This window comes from Cyprinus carpio, chromosome B25 (assembly GCF_018340385.1).
Source record: "Cyprinus carpio isolate SPL01 chromosome B25, ASM1834038v1, whole genome shotgun sequence".
Taxonomy (NCBI): Eukaryota; Metazoa; Chordata; class Actinopteri; order Cypriniformes; family Cyprinidae; genus Cyprinus; species Cyprinus carpio.
In genome coordinates this window covers 19,746,642-19,766,423 of record NC_056621.1, presented here as the reverse complement: position 1 = coordinate 19,766,423, position 19,782 = coordinate 19,746,642, and the positions used below count along the sequence as shown (strand labels likewise).

Genomic DNA, 19,782 nt, shown 5'->3' with positions numbered 1-19,782 from the left:
AGTAAAGATACATTTAAGTGATGTAAGATATTTCAGTAGGTGATGATCATGTGAAAGTGGTAAGCTTTGTTGGTAAGATGTTGAAGCCTGTATTTTTTTATTATTAGATTAATGGTTATATCTATTATTACTTTATTATTTCACATAAATAGATATATTTATACATTTATTTAAATATAGTCAAAAGACAAAACTTCATCTCTTTTCTGGTTGTTGTCGGTTGTTTTAATTAAATGTTGTTGTTGTCTTGGAAACAAAAAAACTATAAATTGCTCATTAATGATGTTTGTACAGACAAATATAATTTTACATAGACGTATATTGCATAAAAGTAGTTTCATTGCTTTTACTCTGATTCCATTCAGAATTAATAGAGTCTGTCTCTACAATTTACAAGAGATTTTAATCCTTTATATAACGTGTTAGCGGTATATTGTGGTTTTACATGGGAAAACCAGCATCTTTTTCTAGCATTTTCTAGCAAATTCACTACATTCGAAATTTGTAATTATTATCAAATGTTAGCCTGGACCACAAAACCAGTCATAAGGGTAAATTTGTTGAAATTGAGATTTATACATCTTCCGAAAGCTGAATAAATAAGCTTTCCAATGTTAGGATCAGACAACATTTGGCTGAGATACAACTATTTGAAAATCTGCAATCTGAGGGTGCAAAAAATATATATATAATATTGAGAAAATTGCCTTTAAAGTTGTCAAAATGAAGTTCTTAGCAATGCATATTACTAATCAAAAATTAAGTTTTGATATGTTTACAGTAAAAAATTTTAAAAATATTTTCATGGAACATGATCTTTACTTAATATCCTAATGATTTTTAGTGTAAAAGAAAAATCAGTAATTTTGACCCATACAATGTATTGTTGGCTATTGCCACAAATATACCCTTGCTACATATGACTGCTTTTGTGCTCCAGGGTCACGAATGTCATGTAGGTCAGTTTCGATTCCGGCAGGTGTGGCGTGTTTGCAGCCTTTTTAGACTGATTTTCCTATTTCTAATTTTAACTGTTGTTTGGTAAGGGCATTCAAAACCACTACAATTTTACTTTCAGCAGAATCATGTATTTTAATGAACTACAAATCCCACTTAGCCCCGTATCCAGGAAATAGGTCCCGTTGCTAAGCAAACTCACCCGCTGTGAGGCAGAAGTGAATGCTGTTTATGCTCGGAAGGTAAAGATGTTTAAATATACAGGTAAGATAATTAAACTTTATGAAGATACGGAGCAAATAAAGACCAGTTACAAATTAAAAAAAACTTTTTTTTTTTTTTCCTAAAGCTTTTGTAAGCACTGCTGTGAAACAATAGGCCTACATAGACATTTCTTCAGGGCAGATGCAATAAAGGTTACAGATGTCGAGTGAAGCATTGATAAAGAAGAGACCAGGCACAGCTCTGTCCTTCATGACTGAGTTCAGTGGATCTGGTTTATTGAACCTCAAACCTGCTGCTGATCCTGAAGATCTGCTCGATCAGAGTCTCTCACCTCACAAACTGGTTCTAAACATCAAACATGGACAACATGTGTGCAGTGTGAAAACGTCATGGTATTTCTGAAATAAAGAGCAACAGGATTGAGAAAAACTGAGGTTTAGGCTAACTGTTTTTTCAGAAAATTATTTCTGGATCAGATGATTTACAGGAAGTGAGGTCACTGGAGATGTGTGTTGATACGCGATTCACCCAAACATGAAAACATGTGATCATTTACTCTTTCCAAACCCTGCATGGCTTTCTTTAGTGGACCACAACAGAAGATATTTTGTTTAATTTTAATGATACTCTATTCTGTACAATAATAGTGGATGGGGACTTTGATATCAAGATTAAAAACGACAAAAAAAAAAAAAGATCTGGCTCAGGTGTGGTATTTGTGCTGTTTTGTAAAGCTCAGCACACTTTAACTGGAAGGAAACCCTGTGTGCACCCGTCCCACTCCAGGAGCCTCTGAGGTGCATGAAAAATCAATTCCACCCTGTTTTGCTGCTTTAATGACAAGTTTGGTTTGCAGAGTTCACTCATATTCCAGATAGACTGCTCACATGTGGTTTGTGCTGCAGGTCTCAAGCCACAGATTCAGGTCTGCGGTGCGAGAGCTGATCTTCCTCGAGGACGTTCCTGCTGAAGAGGACAAACCTCAACGCTGAGAGCTTCACTGCAGGACTGGACTCTTCTCAGAGAAGCTTCGGTCAGAGACGGCTGGAGCTGGCAGATACAGACACCGATAAAGACAAGCAGCAGCTTCTGAAGACACTTTGAGCAGCGCTCCATGTGTTTAAGAAGCAGTCTCTCCATCAGAAGAGAGCTCTGTCAGACCCACAAGTCTCTCCAGACAGCGCCAGACCTCTCTCTTCCTGCAGCGGATCAAGACCAGGGTCCTCCGGCTCCGACATCACCGTCCTGAACCACGAGGCAGTGATCTGACCAATGGTAAACTCCTGCTGAGTGAGAAACTACAGAAATAATCACAGCGTGGCTTCAAATCAAGCAGTTAAGAAAGCTGTAAATATTAGTATCATAATTTGACAGTTGTACTGTAAAAATAAATTATTATTTTTATATTTTAATAAATACTCATTTTTACAAAGAAATAATACAGTAGTAATATTTATTTTGTTTAATGTTTTAATAAAAATAATAATAAATAAAATTAAAATTATTAATTATAATACAATTATAATAGTAATATGTTTTGTTTTGTTTAATCAATTAATCATTATTATTGTTATTATTAATTAATTGATTATATTACAGTAGTCTTAGTTTTCATTTTTTTACATTTTAATAATAATAATAATTGCTTAATGTTTTATTCAATTATAATAATTAATAATAACGACTAATTATATTAAAAATAATAAATGTTCAGTAGTATTAATACTAATAATAATATTACTAATAATAAGAATAGCAACAATAATTATTGTTATTGTCTTGATTAATGAAATTAATTTATTATTATTAATAATATTATTGTTGTTGTTATTATTTTGATATAGAATACATTTTTTGGCCAAAATGTGCAGCACTACAGGCACAGTAAACATGGAGTAAAATTAAGATTATTAATAAAATAAAAATAATAATAATAATGTTCTTATTTGGTTGAATATTTTTTTAACAATTATTATTATTATTATTATATTTTATATAACAGTTATTGTTATAAATAATACAGAAATTTGTTACTAATTATTATTATTGTAATTCTAATTTTTATATAGCAGTTTTAATTCTCATCAGAAAATTCTAATTAAAAAATTTCCACAGACACCACAGACATGTTCTTAATGAACTCAGAAACTGGAGGATTGAGCACAACAAGTACCTCCACACACACACACACACACACACACACAAACATCCTGTTAAAATGTGCTTTTCTTCTGACAGACATCTGTTGGTTTTGGAGAATGAGCAGCAGCCGGAGGTAATAAGGGTCCACCACAACGATGATGATGATGATGATGATGATGATGATGATGACGAAGATGACGAAGATTATGATGAAGATGAAGGCAGTCATAGTTTCAGCAGTGATGACATCACTAGAGACACAAGCTCTCCTGATTGGTCGGTTCAGTGTCCCTCAGCAGGTGCGTCGGTTCTTTCTCTCGTATGTAAACGATGCTCAGGAGTCTCTTCATGTTTTGATGCTTGTTTCTGACAGAATCTGCAGAGATGCTGAGACTCAGCTCTTCATCCGGCTGCTCCATGTCTCCGTCTCCTCCACCCAGAGCAGCAGCAGCTCCCCCTGCGGGCCGGAGGATCACACAGATCCACAGCCGGAGACTCAGAGCTCATCCTGCAGAGACTCCCAGACTGAAACACCCGCCTGAAGTGATGCATTGTGGGTCAGATTAGATCATAGATCTCACTGCAGGTCTGCACACTTCCAGAAGCAGTCTAAAGTTGTTACTGACACTGAATCACTAGGGGGCGCCATCTGCATTATGAGACCTGCTGTTTTGTCTCCGCTTTATTTCAGAAGTATTCCAGCTTTGATTGACAGGTGTTGGTGCACAGATGTCATGTGATCACTGATGCAGACTGGATCTCCAGCAGCGCAGCTTCATCTCTGGCGATCGTGAACAGGTTCAGTGTTTGCAGACGCAGGTGCAGGTGCAGGACTGTTATGTTCTGACAAACACTGCAGCATTTCTCTCTTCAGAAACTCCACAGGCTCCCAGTCTTTTAACCATTTGAACAGAATTTTGTAAGATGATTTTTGTGCACATCCAAATTTATGTTGTTAATATTTGGAAAATGGAGGATGGAAAATTGTTAATAAAGACAAATAGAAAATGAAAAAATGGAATATCTGGAATATCCTATATAATAATAAAGAACAAATGTACACAACCATTTAAAAGTTTGTGGCCAGTAAGATAAAAAATAAAAAAGTATGCATTTAATTGCATTAAACGATGGCCTTAGTAAGAATATGATAGTTCTGTAAAATAATAAAATAAAATAAAAATTAATTAAATGTAATTAAAAAAATAATAAAAGTAAAAAAATATTTAGAATAATAATAAAATTTAATTAAAAAAATGTACTGTAATTAAAAAATAATAAATGTAAAAGTTCAGTCCCCAACCTTAACTTAACAGTAGTTAGAATTTTTTTTTTTAATCTATTTTGATTTATTTTGCAATTTTACAGTATTGAATATAATTACAGATATTTTATTTGGTTTGTTTTTTTTTTGTTTTCTCATCTTTGTGAAGGGCTCTTTAGTCTTGAAACTGTAAGATCTCTTTCTCTGTTGTCAGTAACTAGGGAAAACAGCCCTGTTTATATTTATAAATAAAAAATAAAAAAGCCTGCTGTTATCATTGTTTTTGACCCATATTATCTAATAAATAAGCTTATGTCACCAAACTTTTAGATACCAACTAAACTTTCAATTCTCTATTCCAATTTCGATACTACAGCAAAAACTACTAGCCTAATAAAATATAATGTTTAAATATTATTACAGACAGCAAATAAGAACAAATGAACAAATTACAAACAACAGCACAACTGAATATATAGCACAAAGATACAAATGAAACCATGCTTTAGGAAAAACATCAGACAGGCTGAATGAAAATGAAAATTCAGTCTCTGCCAGCAGGTGGCGCTTATGGAACAGCAGTAATGTTCCTTGGTTACCACTATAAACAAAGCAGCACAGTGCTTATTAACACTACTTTAAATGCATTATACAAAGGCAAGATGAAAAGAAAAATATTTCCACACAAATTTTGAAAAAATGATTGCAATGCAGTTTGTGTGTGCCCTGAATAGAAATTGGTTTAAATAAAACAAAAACATCCAGTCAACCTGTAGGTGCATCTGTACTGTGTTAAATTAAATATAGATTAATAATTGTTAAAACTACAAAGTAACTCACCAAGATAGGGATTTTGACATACTTTTGTAGGTATTTGTCTGTTCATGTGCAAGAATGCACACAGAACACAGCGCGCCTAGGAATGAATGTAGTTGTCTTTCGCATTTGGTTCGAATGCTTTAAAATTCCTTTGAGTTTTTTTTAATTAGCAAGGGTTAAAAACATGTGCAAATGACAAACTTAGTGACGATGCAGAAGTGGCCCAATCGGGCCAGTAACAAATTCGTCGACTGTCCCCAGGCCATCGGACAGTCTTTATTGTCAAGCACTATGAGTTAAAACAGATTAATGATGGATTTGTTTCTTACAAAAACACAGCTTTTCTCTTCACAAGATGTTAATTGATGGACTGGAGTGCTGTGGACTACTTGAATTATTGTGATGTTTTTATCAGCTCTTTGGATTCTGACGGCACCCATTCACTGCAGAGCATCCATTGGTGATGCAATGCTACATTTCTCCAAATCTCTGTAAGTAATTTGTAATATTTATTTGCAATTATATTCATCACAGTGTTTCGTAATTTCCATGATGACTTCCTCATACTCCCTCCTCCCCAAATGTGATTTACCGTGTTTTTTCTGGATGATGTGGGCTAGTTTTTGGCCATCATGGGAATCAAATAGTGGCGGGCTCTCCCTCCTGCAAAAACTCTTCACAGTGACTCATCTGTCCAGCTACTGGATGGGTCGAGAACAAAAAGTTCTTATGTACCAGCTGGAGATAGCGCATACTTTCCTGACGGGCACCGCTTCACATCACACACACACGCAGGCCTCCCAAGTTATGCATCCACTTTATATTTCCCATGAGAGAAATATGTTGGGAATTACGATTCAAATCCCTGAAACACAATCTTTGATTACTGCATTAAAAAGGACAGTTTAGAAAGGAAATAATGATCATTGCAAAATCAATTGAAATGATATCATTGCCTTATCAAGTCAGTTGTGGTTTACAGAACTTCATAAAAGGAAATGAGGAGTCTTTGGTATTTGTACTGTTTTTTTGTTGTTGTTGTTTTTTTTTTTTAAAAAGAAAACCAATACAATTAAAGGAATGATTCACCCCAAAATAACAATATTTTCATAATTTACCCTTATGTAACTCCAAACATGGGTGACTTTCTTCCATGGAACGCAAAAGAAAATAGTTTGCAAAATGTTCACAATTTCCTTAATTCATTCAAAAATACATAAAAAGAAATCCATAACCTCTTCTACAAATATAATGTTTAAATTCCTAAATTAGAATTCATTTTGAAGTTTTTAGAAGTATAACTGTCAGGGTGATGAATAGTATAATAATTAGTAAAAGGTGTTTGATTAAAATGATGAATTTCTTGGGCAAAAAACCCAGGGGCCATTCACACAGAATACGGTTTTGCATTCCACCGCGTGGCTTTTCCACGTAAATATGCACTCGTCGATGGATTACTTTAACCATTGCACACACGTTTCACATCTTTTGCAGTCTATTTGCACTTGACAAAGCATTTTTATAATGCAGTGTTCAAGTTAAAAGAAGTTAAACTTTTGAAAAAGCGCACCACTAGACCTTGTGGTTTTTTGTTGTAATTAAAGCCTCACATCTTGCATTTTTAAACGCAAAACCACATTCTGTGTGAACAGCCCCTTGAGGGGATTTTGCACTCCACTGTGCTGCTTTTAAAATAGTTTTTTCTTTGTAAATGCATTAGATGGATGTCTTTGACCGGTGCACTTGCAGTACTCAAATTAAAAGTTAAACTCGTAATAAATGTGTCCTCAGACCTTTTTTTTTCCCAATCAGCTGTCCTGCATTTTTAAATGCAAAAACGTGTTCTGTGTGAAAGACCCCTAAGTAGTTCAGAACATATTATAATTTAGGAAAATAAGCAGTGAAGCAGGTTTGTTGTTGTTTTGTTTGTCAAATTACAGTGATGTGGTGTGCAGAAACCTAAGAACGAGCGTGAATAAACTCATTGAAAACACTATTGAACAAGATAAGTTTAGTAGTTGCATGGAATGTTGTTACACCTTAATGATCCTAAAGTGCATTTTTAACATCTGGTTTTGAAAGTAACGCCATTCAATAGAAAATAAGGTTGCACGTTTTGCTTTCAAGTTATTAGCATTCCAGTCAGAGACAGATTAATCAAGAAAAAAAAAGGATACATTTTCTCAAACTCAGAGCTCAGAGATGAACTGTTGTTCACTGGAGTTTTATGGAGCGTATTATTGCTCCATGATTACATCAGAGTCAGTGCAATGTTTGTAGGGCACTCAACATGATGAACCTGATGAAAAAACATCATGGACTCACTGGAAACACAACTGAACAAGAGCAGTTTAATAGCTGGAGGGAATGTTGTTACACCTTTATGATCCTAAAGTGCATTTTTAACATCTGGTTTTGAAAACAATGGCATTCAGTAGAAAAGGAATGTGTTTTTACAGATTCTCAGTGATTGTTAAAGTTCACTGGATTTGCTTGGCTGAAAGAGCAGACCCTAAACTTGCATAAAGTTGGGGCCTCACCATGGAGGCATCGCTTGTCGTTTGATTTCTTTTGTGACTCTTTCAAGCGTCCATTCCTCCCCCAAACGCCCCAACAACTCCTTCCCAGCCCTACTCATCAGTTTTTGTGTGCTGCTCAAACCCTGGTCATGTGACTTCTGTCCCAGCACAATCGAGGTGCCTTGCCATTGGTTGGATGCTTTGAAAGAGCATCGGTTTCCCAGGTAACGGAATGGGGGCTCCATTTCAGATCGTCTCCTAACGTTTCACATGGACTCTCACGTACAGAATCAGGTGCATTCGACTGTCTCTCGCACTCAGACGAGTCTTGCACTTTCTAAAGATAGCATTTTAGGTGAGTAACCTGTTTTTATTGGCATACAGGGCTTAGTCTTAGACATAAAGTCTTGGAGTTCATGTAAACTTGTGGGGTGTAAAAAAGTGGGATTTACAAGACAGTTTGAAAAAATGAGCTTGATTTGTAATTGTTCGGTTCCATTTATTTACTCATCTTTAAGTGTGCTTTTTCTTGTGCATTTTTGTGATGCATTGTAATGTCATTTAGTCAGGTGTTCTTCAGGGAGAAAAGGTGAATTGAAGAAATGTGCAGTAAAACAATTGATTGTGCTTCTCTGGAGAGATTTTGTGTTATTGGAGCTTTGAATGAGAAATTATGGTAGTTTAGCATTTTTACAAGATTTTTCTCCGTTTTATTAGTTCAGGTACAGTTGTTGCCTCCAAAATGTATGAATTTCAATGCATTAGATACAGAATATCAAACCAAGTGGCATCTGAAAATAAAAAGTACAAGCTCATATGTTTTCATACAATCTCCCCCCGTTGCTCTAATGGGGGAAGGTTTTGGCGTGAGGTTAGGAAATTCATACTTACTTTTTTCATATATATATATATATATATATATATATATATATATATATATATATATATATATATATATATATATATATATATATATATATATACTGTATATATGTATGTATATCACATATTACAAATTTCTGTTAAACTATAACTAACAACTATTTTTCGGAACCATTTTAGGGAGAGTACTCTGTTTTAAGATTAATTAATTAATAATATAGTCTTTTATTGTATACAGAGTTGTAGTATGGGGGCACATTTAAATTCAGTCTTTGCATATATATTATATAGTGCCATGAAGTGGTTTTTGCCCCCCCACCCCTCCTGTTTTTTTTTTGTTTGTTTGTTTGTTTTTTGTTTTTTGCATATTTGTCGCACTTTAAAGATTCAGTCATCAAACAAATTGTAATATGTGGTGTGCTGCTATGGGTGTGCGATATGACGATTTTTGATCATGGACGATAAAAATGTTTCCACAATCTGCTTTTGAAGAACTATCGTAGTATCGTGCTACAGCACACATTCTATCAGCTGCAGTTCTGGCCCCTCCGTCATATACTGTACAACGCCACATACATTCACATCAGTGTTGACTCAGCGGTAGAGTTACTCTCACAGGAGTTACTCTCTCATTATTTGCATGTGCTCTTCTGTGTCATCCTCGCCACAAGGATGCGCTGTTTTATTTAAAATCAAAGCTAAATACACGTAGAAACAGTGCATCCTTGTGGCACGGATGACACAGAAGAGCATACACAGCATACGGTGATATGGAGAGACACAGAGGAGACCCTTGACAAAGGAATTATTGAATAAAGTCGTTATTTTTGTTTTCTTCGCTTACAAAAGTGTTCCTGTCACTTCATATAACCCAGATTGCACGTCTGATGGCAGATGGAGTATTCTGATGACAACTTTCATACCTTTTATAGACCTTGACACTGTTATTTATTTGGCAGTCTATGGGACAGTCTCAAGCCTCCAGGTTTTTATCCAAAATATCTTAAATTGTGTTCTGAAGACGAACAGAGCTTTTATGTGTTTGGAACGACATGGGAGTAAGTGATTAATGAGTAAAGGAGTAGCCCTTTAAATTTTACGAGTCACACTCAGGCCTGATTACTGTCAGACCTTTTGAATCAAGAAATCACTTAAATAGAAACTGTCCGATGAAGTGAAGCATGCTTAAAGTGCAACACATCATGCTGCGATCTAAAGAAATTCAAGAACAGATGAGAAACAAAATAGTTGACGTATCAGTCTGGAAAGGGTTACAAAGCCATTTTTTAAGGCTTTGGGACTCCAGCAAACCATGGTAAGAGCCATTATCCCCAAATGGAGAAAACTTGGAACCATAGTGAACCTTCCCAGGAGTGGCCGCCCTACCAAAATACTCCAAGAGCACAATGATGACTCATCCAGGAGATCATAGAAGAACCCAGAACATCATCTAAAGAACTGCAGGCCTCACTTGCCTCAATTAAGGTCAGTGTTCATGATTCAACAATAAGAAAAAGACTGGGCAAAAATAGCATCCATGGGAGAGTTACAAGACAAAAGTCACTGCTGACCAAAAAGAACACAAAGGCTCGTCTCACATTTAGCAAAAATATCTTGATTTTCCCCAAGACTTTTGGGCAAATATTCTGTGGACTGATGCAACAAAAGTTGAACTTTTTGAAGGTGTGTGTCCCGTTACATCTGGTGTAAAACCAACACAGCATTTCATAAAAAGGACATCATGCCAACAGTCAAACATGGTGGTGGTAGTGTGATGGTCTGGGGCTGCTTTGCAGCTTCAGGTTCTGGACGACTTGCTATAATTGATGGAAGCATGAATTCTCTGCTCTATCAGAAAATCCTGAAGGAGAATGTCCGGCTGTCAGTTTGTGACCTCAAGCTCAAGCACACTTGGGTTTTGCAGCAGGACAATGATCCCAAACACAGCAGCAAGTCCACCTCTGAATGGCTCAAGAAACACAAAATTAAGGTTTTGGAGTGGCCAAGTCAAAGTCTGGACTCTACGGATTATTCTGACAATGCTTTTCATACTTTCCTGGACCTTGACACTGTTGTTTATTTGGCAGTCAATGGGACAGTCTCAAGCCTCCCTGTTTTCATCCAAAATATCGTAAATTGTGTTCCAAAGACGAATAAAGCTTTGACGGGTTTGGAACGACATGGGGGTAAGTGATTAATGACAAAATTTTCATTTTGGGATGGAGTATCCCTTTAAATCCAATTGAGATGCTGTGGCATGACCTTAAACAGTCCATTCATGCTCAAACCCTCCAATGTGGCTGAATAAAAACAAATCTCCAAAGAAGAGTGGGCCAAAATTCCTCCACAGCAATGTGAAAGACTCATTGGCAGTTATCGCAAACGCTTGATTGCAGTTGTTGCTGCAAAGTGTGGCACAGTTATTAGATTTAGGGGGCAATTAATTTTTCACATAGTACCAGGCAGATAGATAAATAGATAGATAGGTAGGTAGATAGATAATTTTAAAGGAAGTGCAGATATATCCATTTTTTAACATTGCATTTTCCTTTGAGATCTTGCTTTGTTCAGAATTAATTATTTTTATAAACCATTTTAGAGTAAGTTTTCTGAGTAAATTACATTTCTAAATAAATACATATATTATTGTATACAGAGTACTAGTACACAGGTACTTTTGAATTTGATCTTTGAATTCCTTTGGAAGGAAGTGCAGATTTTTTTTTTTTATGTGTTTTATTTAAAACCAACAAACATCTTACTGTGAGGTGTTTTGTTTGAAAAGTGCTTGTACTATATTTTTCAAATAAATGCCACTTGGTTTGAATTTTTTGTATTTTTAAATTTTTTTTTAAATATGACTCAAGTGTGAATTTTTGGGCCCGCTGTACATGAACAGAATATTATAATCGCTCTTTTTTTATATTGCAGAGGATGTAAGTGCTTGTTGAATGACAGTGTGTCATTAATAGTTGCATGAACAATCCTGAAATTAGTGTTGACCTGTTGCCCTCAGGAATGATTCCCTGTCATTTATACAAACCCGCTTTATTATCATCATCTCTGCACCACCTACCGTGCTCCTGAAGCCTAACAAAGCCTCATTCATACTGAAGATCTGCTGGCTCCGATTCAGTAACATCTGTTGGATGTGTTCTGCAATTGTTATGACATTTGGTTATCAGGCTCCACAAATGAATTAACAAGACTAATTCCTGTGAAACTGAACAAGAATATATTTCTGTGCGTCTGCTGTCTCTTTGATGGCGATGAAGGACGAAAGTGAAATGTTTTGAAAGCGTCATTGTTCTCTGTGTTTGGATGTCTGTCAGTCAGTGGTGCCGGGGGCCTTTGAAGGATGAGTTCACATGGCTTTTGTTTCTCATGCCCCGTGACCCTCAGGTGATTTTCTTCATACACCTCTTCCTGAGCTTTTGAAAGCCTGTCTGACAGAAAGAAAAACAACCGTCCCACCCAGAACCGCCCCTCTGAATTCTTCACCAGGCAGGCATCGCTGTTATCATTGCTCTTGCTTATGATTTGGGATTGGCTGGTTTAGTTGGTCTCCCCGCCGGGCCAAGCTGCTGTTTACCTGGTCGACCAGCTGGTCTCCCAAAATGACAAATGGCCAAAGCCTCTCTAAAAGCAGCAAACAGACCAGCTTGGCCAGGATTGGACACCTGCTGCTAACCACCTTAAGCTGGTTTAAGCTAGAGATGTGCAAAACTACAGATTCTCGTAATGAACTTGATATTGGGGAGTTGATCTGGATCACATTTTTTAAGGGGTAGACTACTGGTCAAAGATTTTGGGTTAGGTAATTTTGTAAATGTTTTTGAAACGTCACATGCATTTATCTTTTTTTTCTTTTTCTTTTTTTTTTAGCAAAATATTAAATTTGATTACTATTTTAATATATTGTAAAATGTAATTTATTCCTGTGATCAACGTTGAATTTTCAGCATCATTACTCCAGTCTTCAGTGTCACATGATCCTTCAGAAATCATTCTAATATGCTGATTTGCTAATTATTATCAATGCTGCTTAATATTTTTTGTGGAAACCATTATATATTTCTTTTGCGTTTCTTTTATGCTTAGAAATTTCTAAAGAACAGCATTTGTTTGGAAAAGAAACCTTTTGTAACATTATGAATGCCATATATTTTTTTATCAGTTTAATGAAACGTATCACTTTCTCAACAAAAACAACAACAACAAAATCTTACTAAACCCAAACTTTTGAACTTTTTGATTTAGTAATATTTAAATCTTGGCTGATACTTTTTCACATTATGACAGATTAACAAACAAGCAAACAAATAAATACACACATAGCCAATTGCAAAACTGTGCTAGTAATTTGACTGAATAAAACACCAAAAAACAAAAGAAAAAAGTAAAGAAATCATTCATTTTATGTGCAACGAGTAAATTCAGGCATCCCAGCATTATAATGCGCAGAATGAAAATGAACATTCATCTTGAGATTTGCATAAAATACATGTTTTAAATATGTTTAAGTGAGGATGTGACAGCAAATGTAATTTATATGTAAAAATATGGAAATTAAGCATCCATAAATTAAACAAAAATCTCAAAAACTGAACTATGGTATAGAATGTCATGCATCCTTAAGCAAAACTATCAAAGGCACACCATGAACAAACAAGCTGACCTTTTAGCTGCAACTTTGGTACCATATAAAACATCTGATCTGATAATTTAGTAAAGAATGTTGGCGCAGAGAGCCTTGTGACATACAGCGCCGTTGCGTTATGGGTGTCCCGAGTTCGAATCCCGACTCGGGGACCTATAACGATCCCGCCCCCTATTTCTCTCCCACTTTGTATCCTGTTAGCTATCATAATAAAAAAAGGTGAAAATGCAGATTTTTTTTTTCTTTGAGAAAAACACAGCCATCAGCAATTAAATGAGCTGAGCAGAACATAATCACAAAACTTCTGCCCATGTATTTCTTTCCAGAGAGAATGAATCAACATTTTCTCATTCTGAATAGACACTTTTCCTAGAAAATCATCAGAATTATAAATAACGACTAACTGCAGTTTTGTCAACTTTGTTTTGAATAAATGACCTAAATAGTGAAAGATCAAATTCAGTCTGTATTGCTTTTCTGAGTCTGCATTCTCTGGCTATTATAAACCTTTGTGTTTTTAGCGCGAGCTTATCTTCTATTGAGTGATGAATGGTTTTTTAACATCTTAGATGTTGTTGAATATATTTTGCTTCAGTGCTGCTTTTAAAATAGACATGAAACTCTAGCCATCTTGTGCCTGAGGAGAAAGGAGAAAACTTTCATTGTTGACAATGTGATTTGCGGCTGTGCTTTATTGAGTTATGGGAGTTTAACTGTGAAATGAGCAGTGTAAGTTGCACTGCACACAAATCCCAGCAAACGACAAAGAGCTCTGTCATCATGTGGTGACCGTAATGACAGAGTCGGGCTATATTTAACCACGCTGCCTATAAACAACAATCAAGCAGCGCTACCTTGTTTTGTTCCTTCTTTCACTTCATCCTGCACTTGATGCCAAAGCAAAGCATCTAATGGAGAGGCTTTATGTGTGTGTAAATCAGTCTGTTTCAAACCTAGTGAACTGCCCATACATGCATTTTCACTGCAATGTCACTGGATTCTTTAAAGTGCACCTGCGCTTTGAAAACTATTCCTGCACGAATGAGGAAATCTGTTTGGGGAAACTAATGGGTTGCATCTGTTCACGTTTTATGTTGAAACAAGTTTAACTGCTGGGTGTCCTTTCTTTATGATGGAGTATTTATTCTTTTACAATGCGCTGAATGGCTTTATTTGCCAATGGAAATACAATGACTAGGTAGATAAGGTAAGGAAGCAGTCACGTTCCTATTCAGGCCAATGCTTTTATGGTTCATTTGTGTTTCCTCATAAAGTAGGTCATGCGGTTATCAGGCATGCTTTCTGATGTCTATAAAAATGGATGACTTTGAAGTTGTTGTTTTTTTTAGTCTTTAAAGGTCCATTTATTTTTCTCACTTAAAGTCTTGCAGCCAAAAAAAAAATACCCTTCGCTAATCTGTTTAAAATGATAAACTTGCCAGTTTTATTCGACATAAGCGTGGACTCCTTCAAAGAGGCTGCCCTTTTGAGATCACATGACCAGACCAATACTCCTCACTTTATCTTGGTAACGACCATATTATCAGACACTTTTATTTGCAAAATAACTAAGTCGTCTTTATTTCTATAGTGCTTTATACAATACAGGTTCAAAGCGGCTTCAGAGAGAGAAACTGGAAAATAGCAGAATCCATTATGAAAACTCAACTACAACAGTAGTTTAAATTCTGCTGTAAAGCAGCTCTAAAGGATAATAATATCATTATTTGGCTCAAGTCAGTTCAGATAGGGCTGCACGATGAATTGTATTTTAATCACAATCATAATTTCTGCTTCTCTCAATTTTTTTTTATTTAAACATAATCATCAGCGAATTTTCCCTGCTGGTTAAAGATCCTGAAGAGTTAAATTTAATTTGGCATTTGCATTTTCTTGTTTTAGTAACAGCCCTCTACGTGTTTGGTTACGGTTGCCAGATTTCAAGAGTATAAATCACCCAATCTGAGCTTTTTTCTTAAATTTATACATTTTATGCCCAGTGGTTTACTTAGTCTTCCCAACCTGGCAACCATTCGTAGAGTTGACGGTCTCTCTACATTACGGAAAAACCACAGGTGAGCTGAAAAGACTGTCAAATATGTCATTGTATATTGGTTCACAGCACTTTAATGTTTCTGTTGCTTTCTGTGTCAGGAGTGTTAATCAAACAACAAAATGCATCGAGAAAAATCACTTTTGTAGCTTTAACACAGATTTATTAGATTTAATTTATACAGTGAAGACTATGCAGTGTTGTTTTACATTTAATTCAAATTCTGTAGGCTTACCTGAATACTTTTAGACTTACCTGAAAAATATAATTCACCCCAATCATCAGGCGCGTTTTAATACAAATATGTGCAAAACTTTGGCAATATTTTATAAATGTCGATAAAAACATATTGCGACATGACGGCGTTTTCATTAACCGATGTTGTGTGACTAAAATGTAATTTTTCCCTCTCGCGATAAGTCATGGCAACGGATTTTGATGGATTTTGGCTACACTACCCATTATATTTAATCGAAGGAGGCGTATGCGTGTATCTTGACCGAAGCAGTGCGGAGAGCAGCTTCTGGGATGTGCATGGCATGACTGGTAACACAAGCGTTAACTAGAGTGGCCACGATCAGCTCCGGTGGCCGTTTCAGAGCTGTATCATTCTGCGGACATGTGCAGTGTAAATAATCTAAGCATTAATGGCATGGAAAGGCCCTTATACTTGAGAGCAGCCACATATGAAGTGTTTCTTGGATATTATAGTACATTGAGGAATGATCATATCCCATAGAGCAAGCAGTTTCGGCCCAGATCCGGCCCACATCTGGCCCAAATGAAATCCATGCGGGCCAGATGTGGGCCGGATCTGGGCCAAAACTGCTTGTATGCCATGTGGCCTGTTAATGCGAAAAAAAGTTTCCATTGCAGTTTTGCGAATTATTCCTTTTTCGCATTGCCTGAAAAACCACCTCATGCAAGCGTAAAAACTTTTTTTGCAATATATGTGTGTTTTTGTATTCGTATTTTCAATTCGAAATTTCAATTTGCGCAATTTGAAGGGTAATGGAAACACGCATATCGCAATATATTGCAGAAAATGCGTGCTGCCCTAGTACTGAGATTATAGAAAACATTTTTACATTAAATTAAATTAAATTCAGTATTATAGCGAATAAAATCCTTTTATGTTATGCAAGGCAAAAGGTGTTCCCATCGTGCGAAACGACCGCTGCTGATGTAGCTGACTGACACAGCTGACTGACATCTCATCCTTATGTTGCATTGCGTAAAATAATATAATTTACACCACATTAAAGACTTTAGAAATAAAATATAAAATGTATACAAACCATTATTTCGCTGAAGAAGCCACCAGTTCAGCGGGGTCAGTGCTGAGAACCACTCTTTCCTGTAGAGGACGCAAAAAAAAACATGTTTTGACCGTAACTCTGTAACAGCTGGGTTGTTTCGTCGGAGACAGGCTCAAATCAGCGGTTGGGTAGAAAAAAAATAACCCAGCGTTAAAAATGACCCAGCAACTTAGTTACAGAAAAACTACACAGCACCTGGGTAAATATATTAAAAATAACCCATTATAATGACCCAACAGGCTGAACCCAGCATTTGGGATAAAAATAAACCAGCATTTTTTAGAGTGTAGCTAGTTAGTTTCTCCAACAATGCATCATACTATGGTAGTTAAGTATCGAGTTACACCATTGTTTGAAAAACACACCCCAGTGGCATGCTACATAAACACCAGTAGGTGGCAATATAGTGTCCAATACCACTTATGTATTGCGTAGCATTTATACACACACACACACACAAAAAATAATAATTGTGCATTAAATTCACATTTTGAAAGAAATTGTAACCCGATACTGAGTGAATGTAAACTTGCCTCGGGACGGCTGAAGAGAGCCTGGGGGGTCTGAGGTCCCGCGGGGGAAGGGCTGAGATTACAGGTTTCGGGAGTTTCCCTCAGGAATGCCATTGTCAGTGGAACGTAAAACAGACAAAAACAAGATTTATAATTACCTTAATCCCTTACTGTTGGCCAATCCGAGATCAAACCTGCCTCATTCACACTTCACTAAATTACAGAAGATATTATTTATCATGTAGTGGCAGTGAACGGAGCCTGTTGTTCATGGGCTGCTGCTGTTATGTAATAAAGCATTGGTGCAGAAGGTAATTGTTTTGCGCTTGATGGCGTACGAAGTGAGAGGACCCATTAATAATTGACTGCTGGTTTTGTTGTCTGTACATGTTTGTGTGTGTTCTGTGGACTAACATGCAGACAGAAATCAGGCCATTACTCACTCACTCATTATAGTAGTGCTGTATAGAGATATAGATAACAGATGTTTACATCTACATTAATAGCTGTTGTTTCAATGGTTGATTTTCACAACCATGTCTATATATAGGTTACATTCAAAAGACACACAATAGGACATTGTTTTTCACGAATAATGCCTATTTATTTACTTACTTGCTTACATTGTGAAGTAATTTTTCTAAAAATAAATCACATTTCCCAAATTTCCATTATCACAATAGATAAAAATTATATATTGTGTGACGTTATGTGGAATTTTTTTTATATATTGTGCTTTTATCATGCTTTATCAGTATTTGAACTGCCTTTAATGTAACGAATAACCATGTGTGTAAATACATACATACAAAAGATTATATATTTGTTGATTTCTTTAATTCTTTGTTTATTAGATTTTTGATGACGTAAACAAACATGTATTTGTTTGTTTGTCTTGTATAGTATATAATATAATGCATAAATATTGTACTCAATAGGACTATTTTTGTATTTTTCAGTTTTGTTCTGCATTTCTTTATTTTTATTCATTTATAAATTTATTTAAAAAAATTCTGTAATCATTTATTAATTAGTTTATTCAGTCATTCCTTTTATTAATTCATTTAGAAATCTAATTGTGATATTTAGAATCTAACAAGATCATTATGAATAATGAGAATCATAAACTCAAAAGTAACACAAATGGACAAATTAAGTAATGAGAAATTATCAGCAATATGATCTTATTTGTCAGAAAAAATCTATACGCTTAACTTGGTTTTCTTTAAGCAAAAAGTAATTTATTTATTTTGTTTTTGTGTTGAAATATGACACAGACATGTTTTCAATGGATTCACCCACATAACCATCATGTTTTGTGATGCAGCTGTTTGTCCATTTGAGTTTTTGCTGTGTTGTTTGGTTTCTATGGGAAGCTGATGGTCCGGTTTCAGTGTTTCAACAACAGCACATCATTACCAACAGAAAGAAAGCATCACAGATGAGATCTGAACTAGACAGCAGTGAGATTGAATCCAGATCAAATGCAGATTTAAGTCTATTTTTATTGCTTCTGAAGTATTTTAGTGGAAACATCCAAAACAAAACTGAGACCTTTATGACATTTCCCGATCTGCAAGCCATAAAACTTTCCTCTGAGCCCCCAAAAGAGACGCAGATCTGTTTGAAGAGCTGAACATGTGACTTCCGTCGCAAGCATCTGGTTACACACACAGAGAGAGAAGACTGAAAAAACACAAAGCTCACTCACACCAAACACACATTTAGATCAAGATCCATCCTTCAGAATCAGAACAATATTACCTGAACAAGATTTTGTATTTGTACATGTGTTTTTAAAGAGTTAGTCTATGCATTTATTGCAATTGTGTTGTCTTGATGGGATTTTGTATGTAATGCTAGTTAAGATCCATGAAAACATCACTGTAAAAAAATCAAAAGTTGAGAAAACTTGGTTGCCTTAAACTTTTAAGTTTTCTCAACTTTCGATCAATATATAGATAGATAGATAGATAGATAGATGGCTTTAAAATTGTCATATTTTGTATAATGAATGAATTAATGGAGAATAATAATTTATTTATTTGCATAGTGACATTATTTTATGCATGATGCATAAAATAATGCAATATCTCCTAATTTTTCAAAACCTCTTTTAGAAAGGAAGAAATACAGTATACAAAAAGTAACTATAAAAGGGATCTTTAGAAAAAAGAAATTAAAATTTTAGAAGATGGTTGATTTAAACTGGTGTCTTGAAAAATCTGAGTGCCGATGTTGAGACTCATATGATTGTATTCATTCATTTATTTAGTAGGTTGTGTTTATTTTTTCGAAAATATTTTTGTACTTTCAATAGTAAACCAATTTTTTCTGTTAGAATTAGGTTTGTGTTAGCAAACTTAGAGATTCTAATTATCTTTGTATAAAAAACAATCTAAAACTGGTTTAAGTACTGGATGCCCTTCT

The 19,782-nt window shown here is 35.4% G+C and overlaps 2 protein-coding genes across 2 annotated transcripts in view; both read left to right on the top strand.

Annotated features, from left to right (window-relative positions):
* The first annotated feature begins 3,260 nt into the window (after positions 1-3,260).
* LOC122142480 (zinc-finger homeodomain protein 10-like) lies at positions 3,261-4,534 on the top strand. Its single transcript, XM_042753418.1, has 2 exons — positions 3,261-3,623; positions 3,698-4,534. The coding sequence occupies exons 1-2, from the start codon at positions 3,401-3,403 to the stop codon at positions 3,889-3,891; spliced, it is 417 nt and encodes a 138-aa protein (XP_042609352.1). The 5' UTR covers positions 3,261-3,400; the 3' UTR covers positions 3,892-4,534.
* A 3,628-nt stretch (positions 4,535-8,162) lies between these two features.
* LOC109070802 (ras association domain-containing protein 8-like) overlaps positions 8,163-19,782 on the top strand; it is a 44,365-nt gene continuing 32,745 nt past the window's right edge. Inside the window, exon 1 of the mRNA XM_042752740.1 lies at positions 8,163-8,281. The gene's annotated coding sequence lies outside the window, so the exon portion shown is untranslated. The remainder of the gene's footprint in view (positions 8,282-19,782) is intronic.

Excerpts from the sequence above, each read along its gene's own strand:
- LOC122142480 (XM_042753418.1), top strand. The coding sequence starts at position 3,401 with ATGTGCTTTTCTTCTGACAGACATCTGTTGGTTTTGGAGAATGAGCAG. Across the intron at positions 3,624-3,697 it reads GGTTCAGTGTCCCTCAGCAG|AATCTGCAGAGATGCTGAGA; the intron begins GTGCGTCGGTTC and ends TGTTTCTGACAG.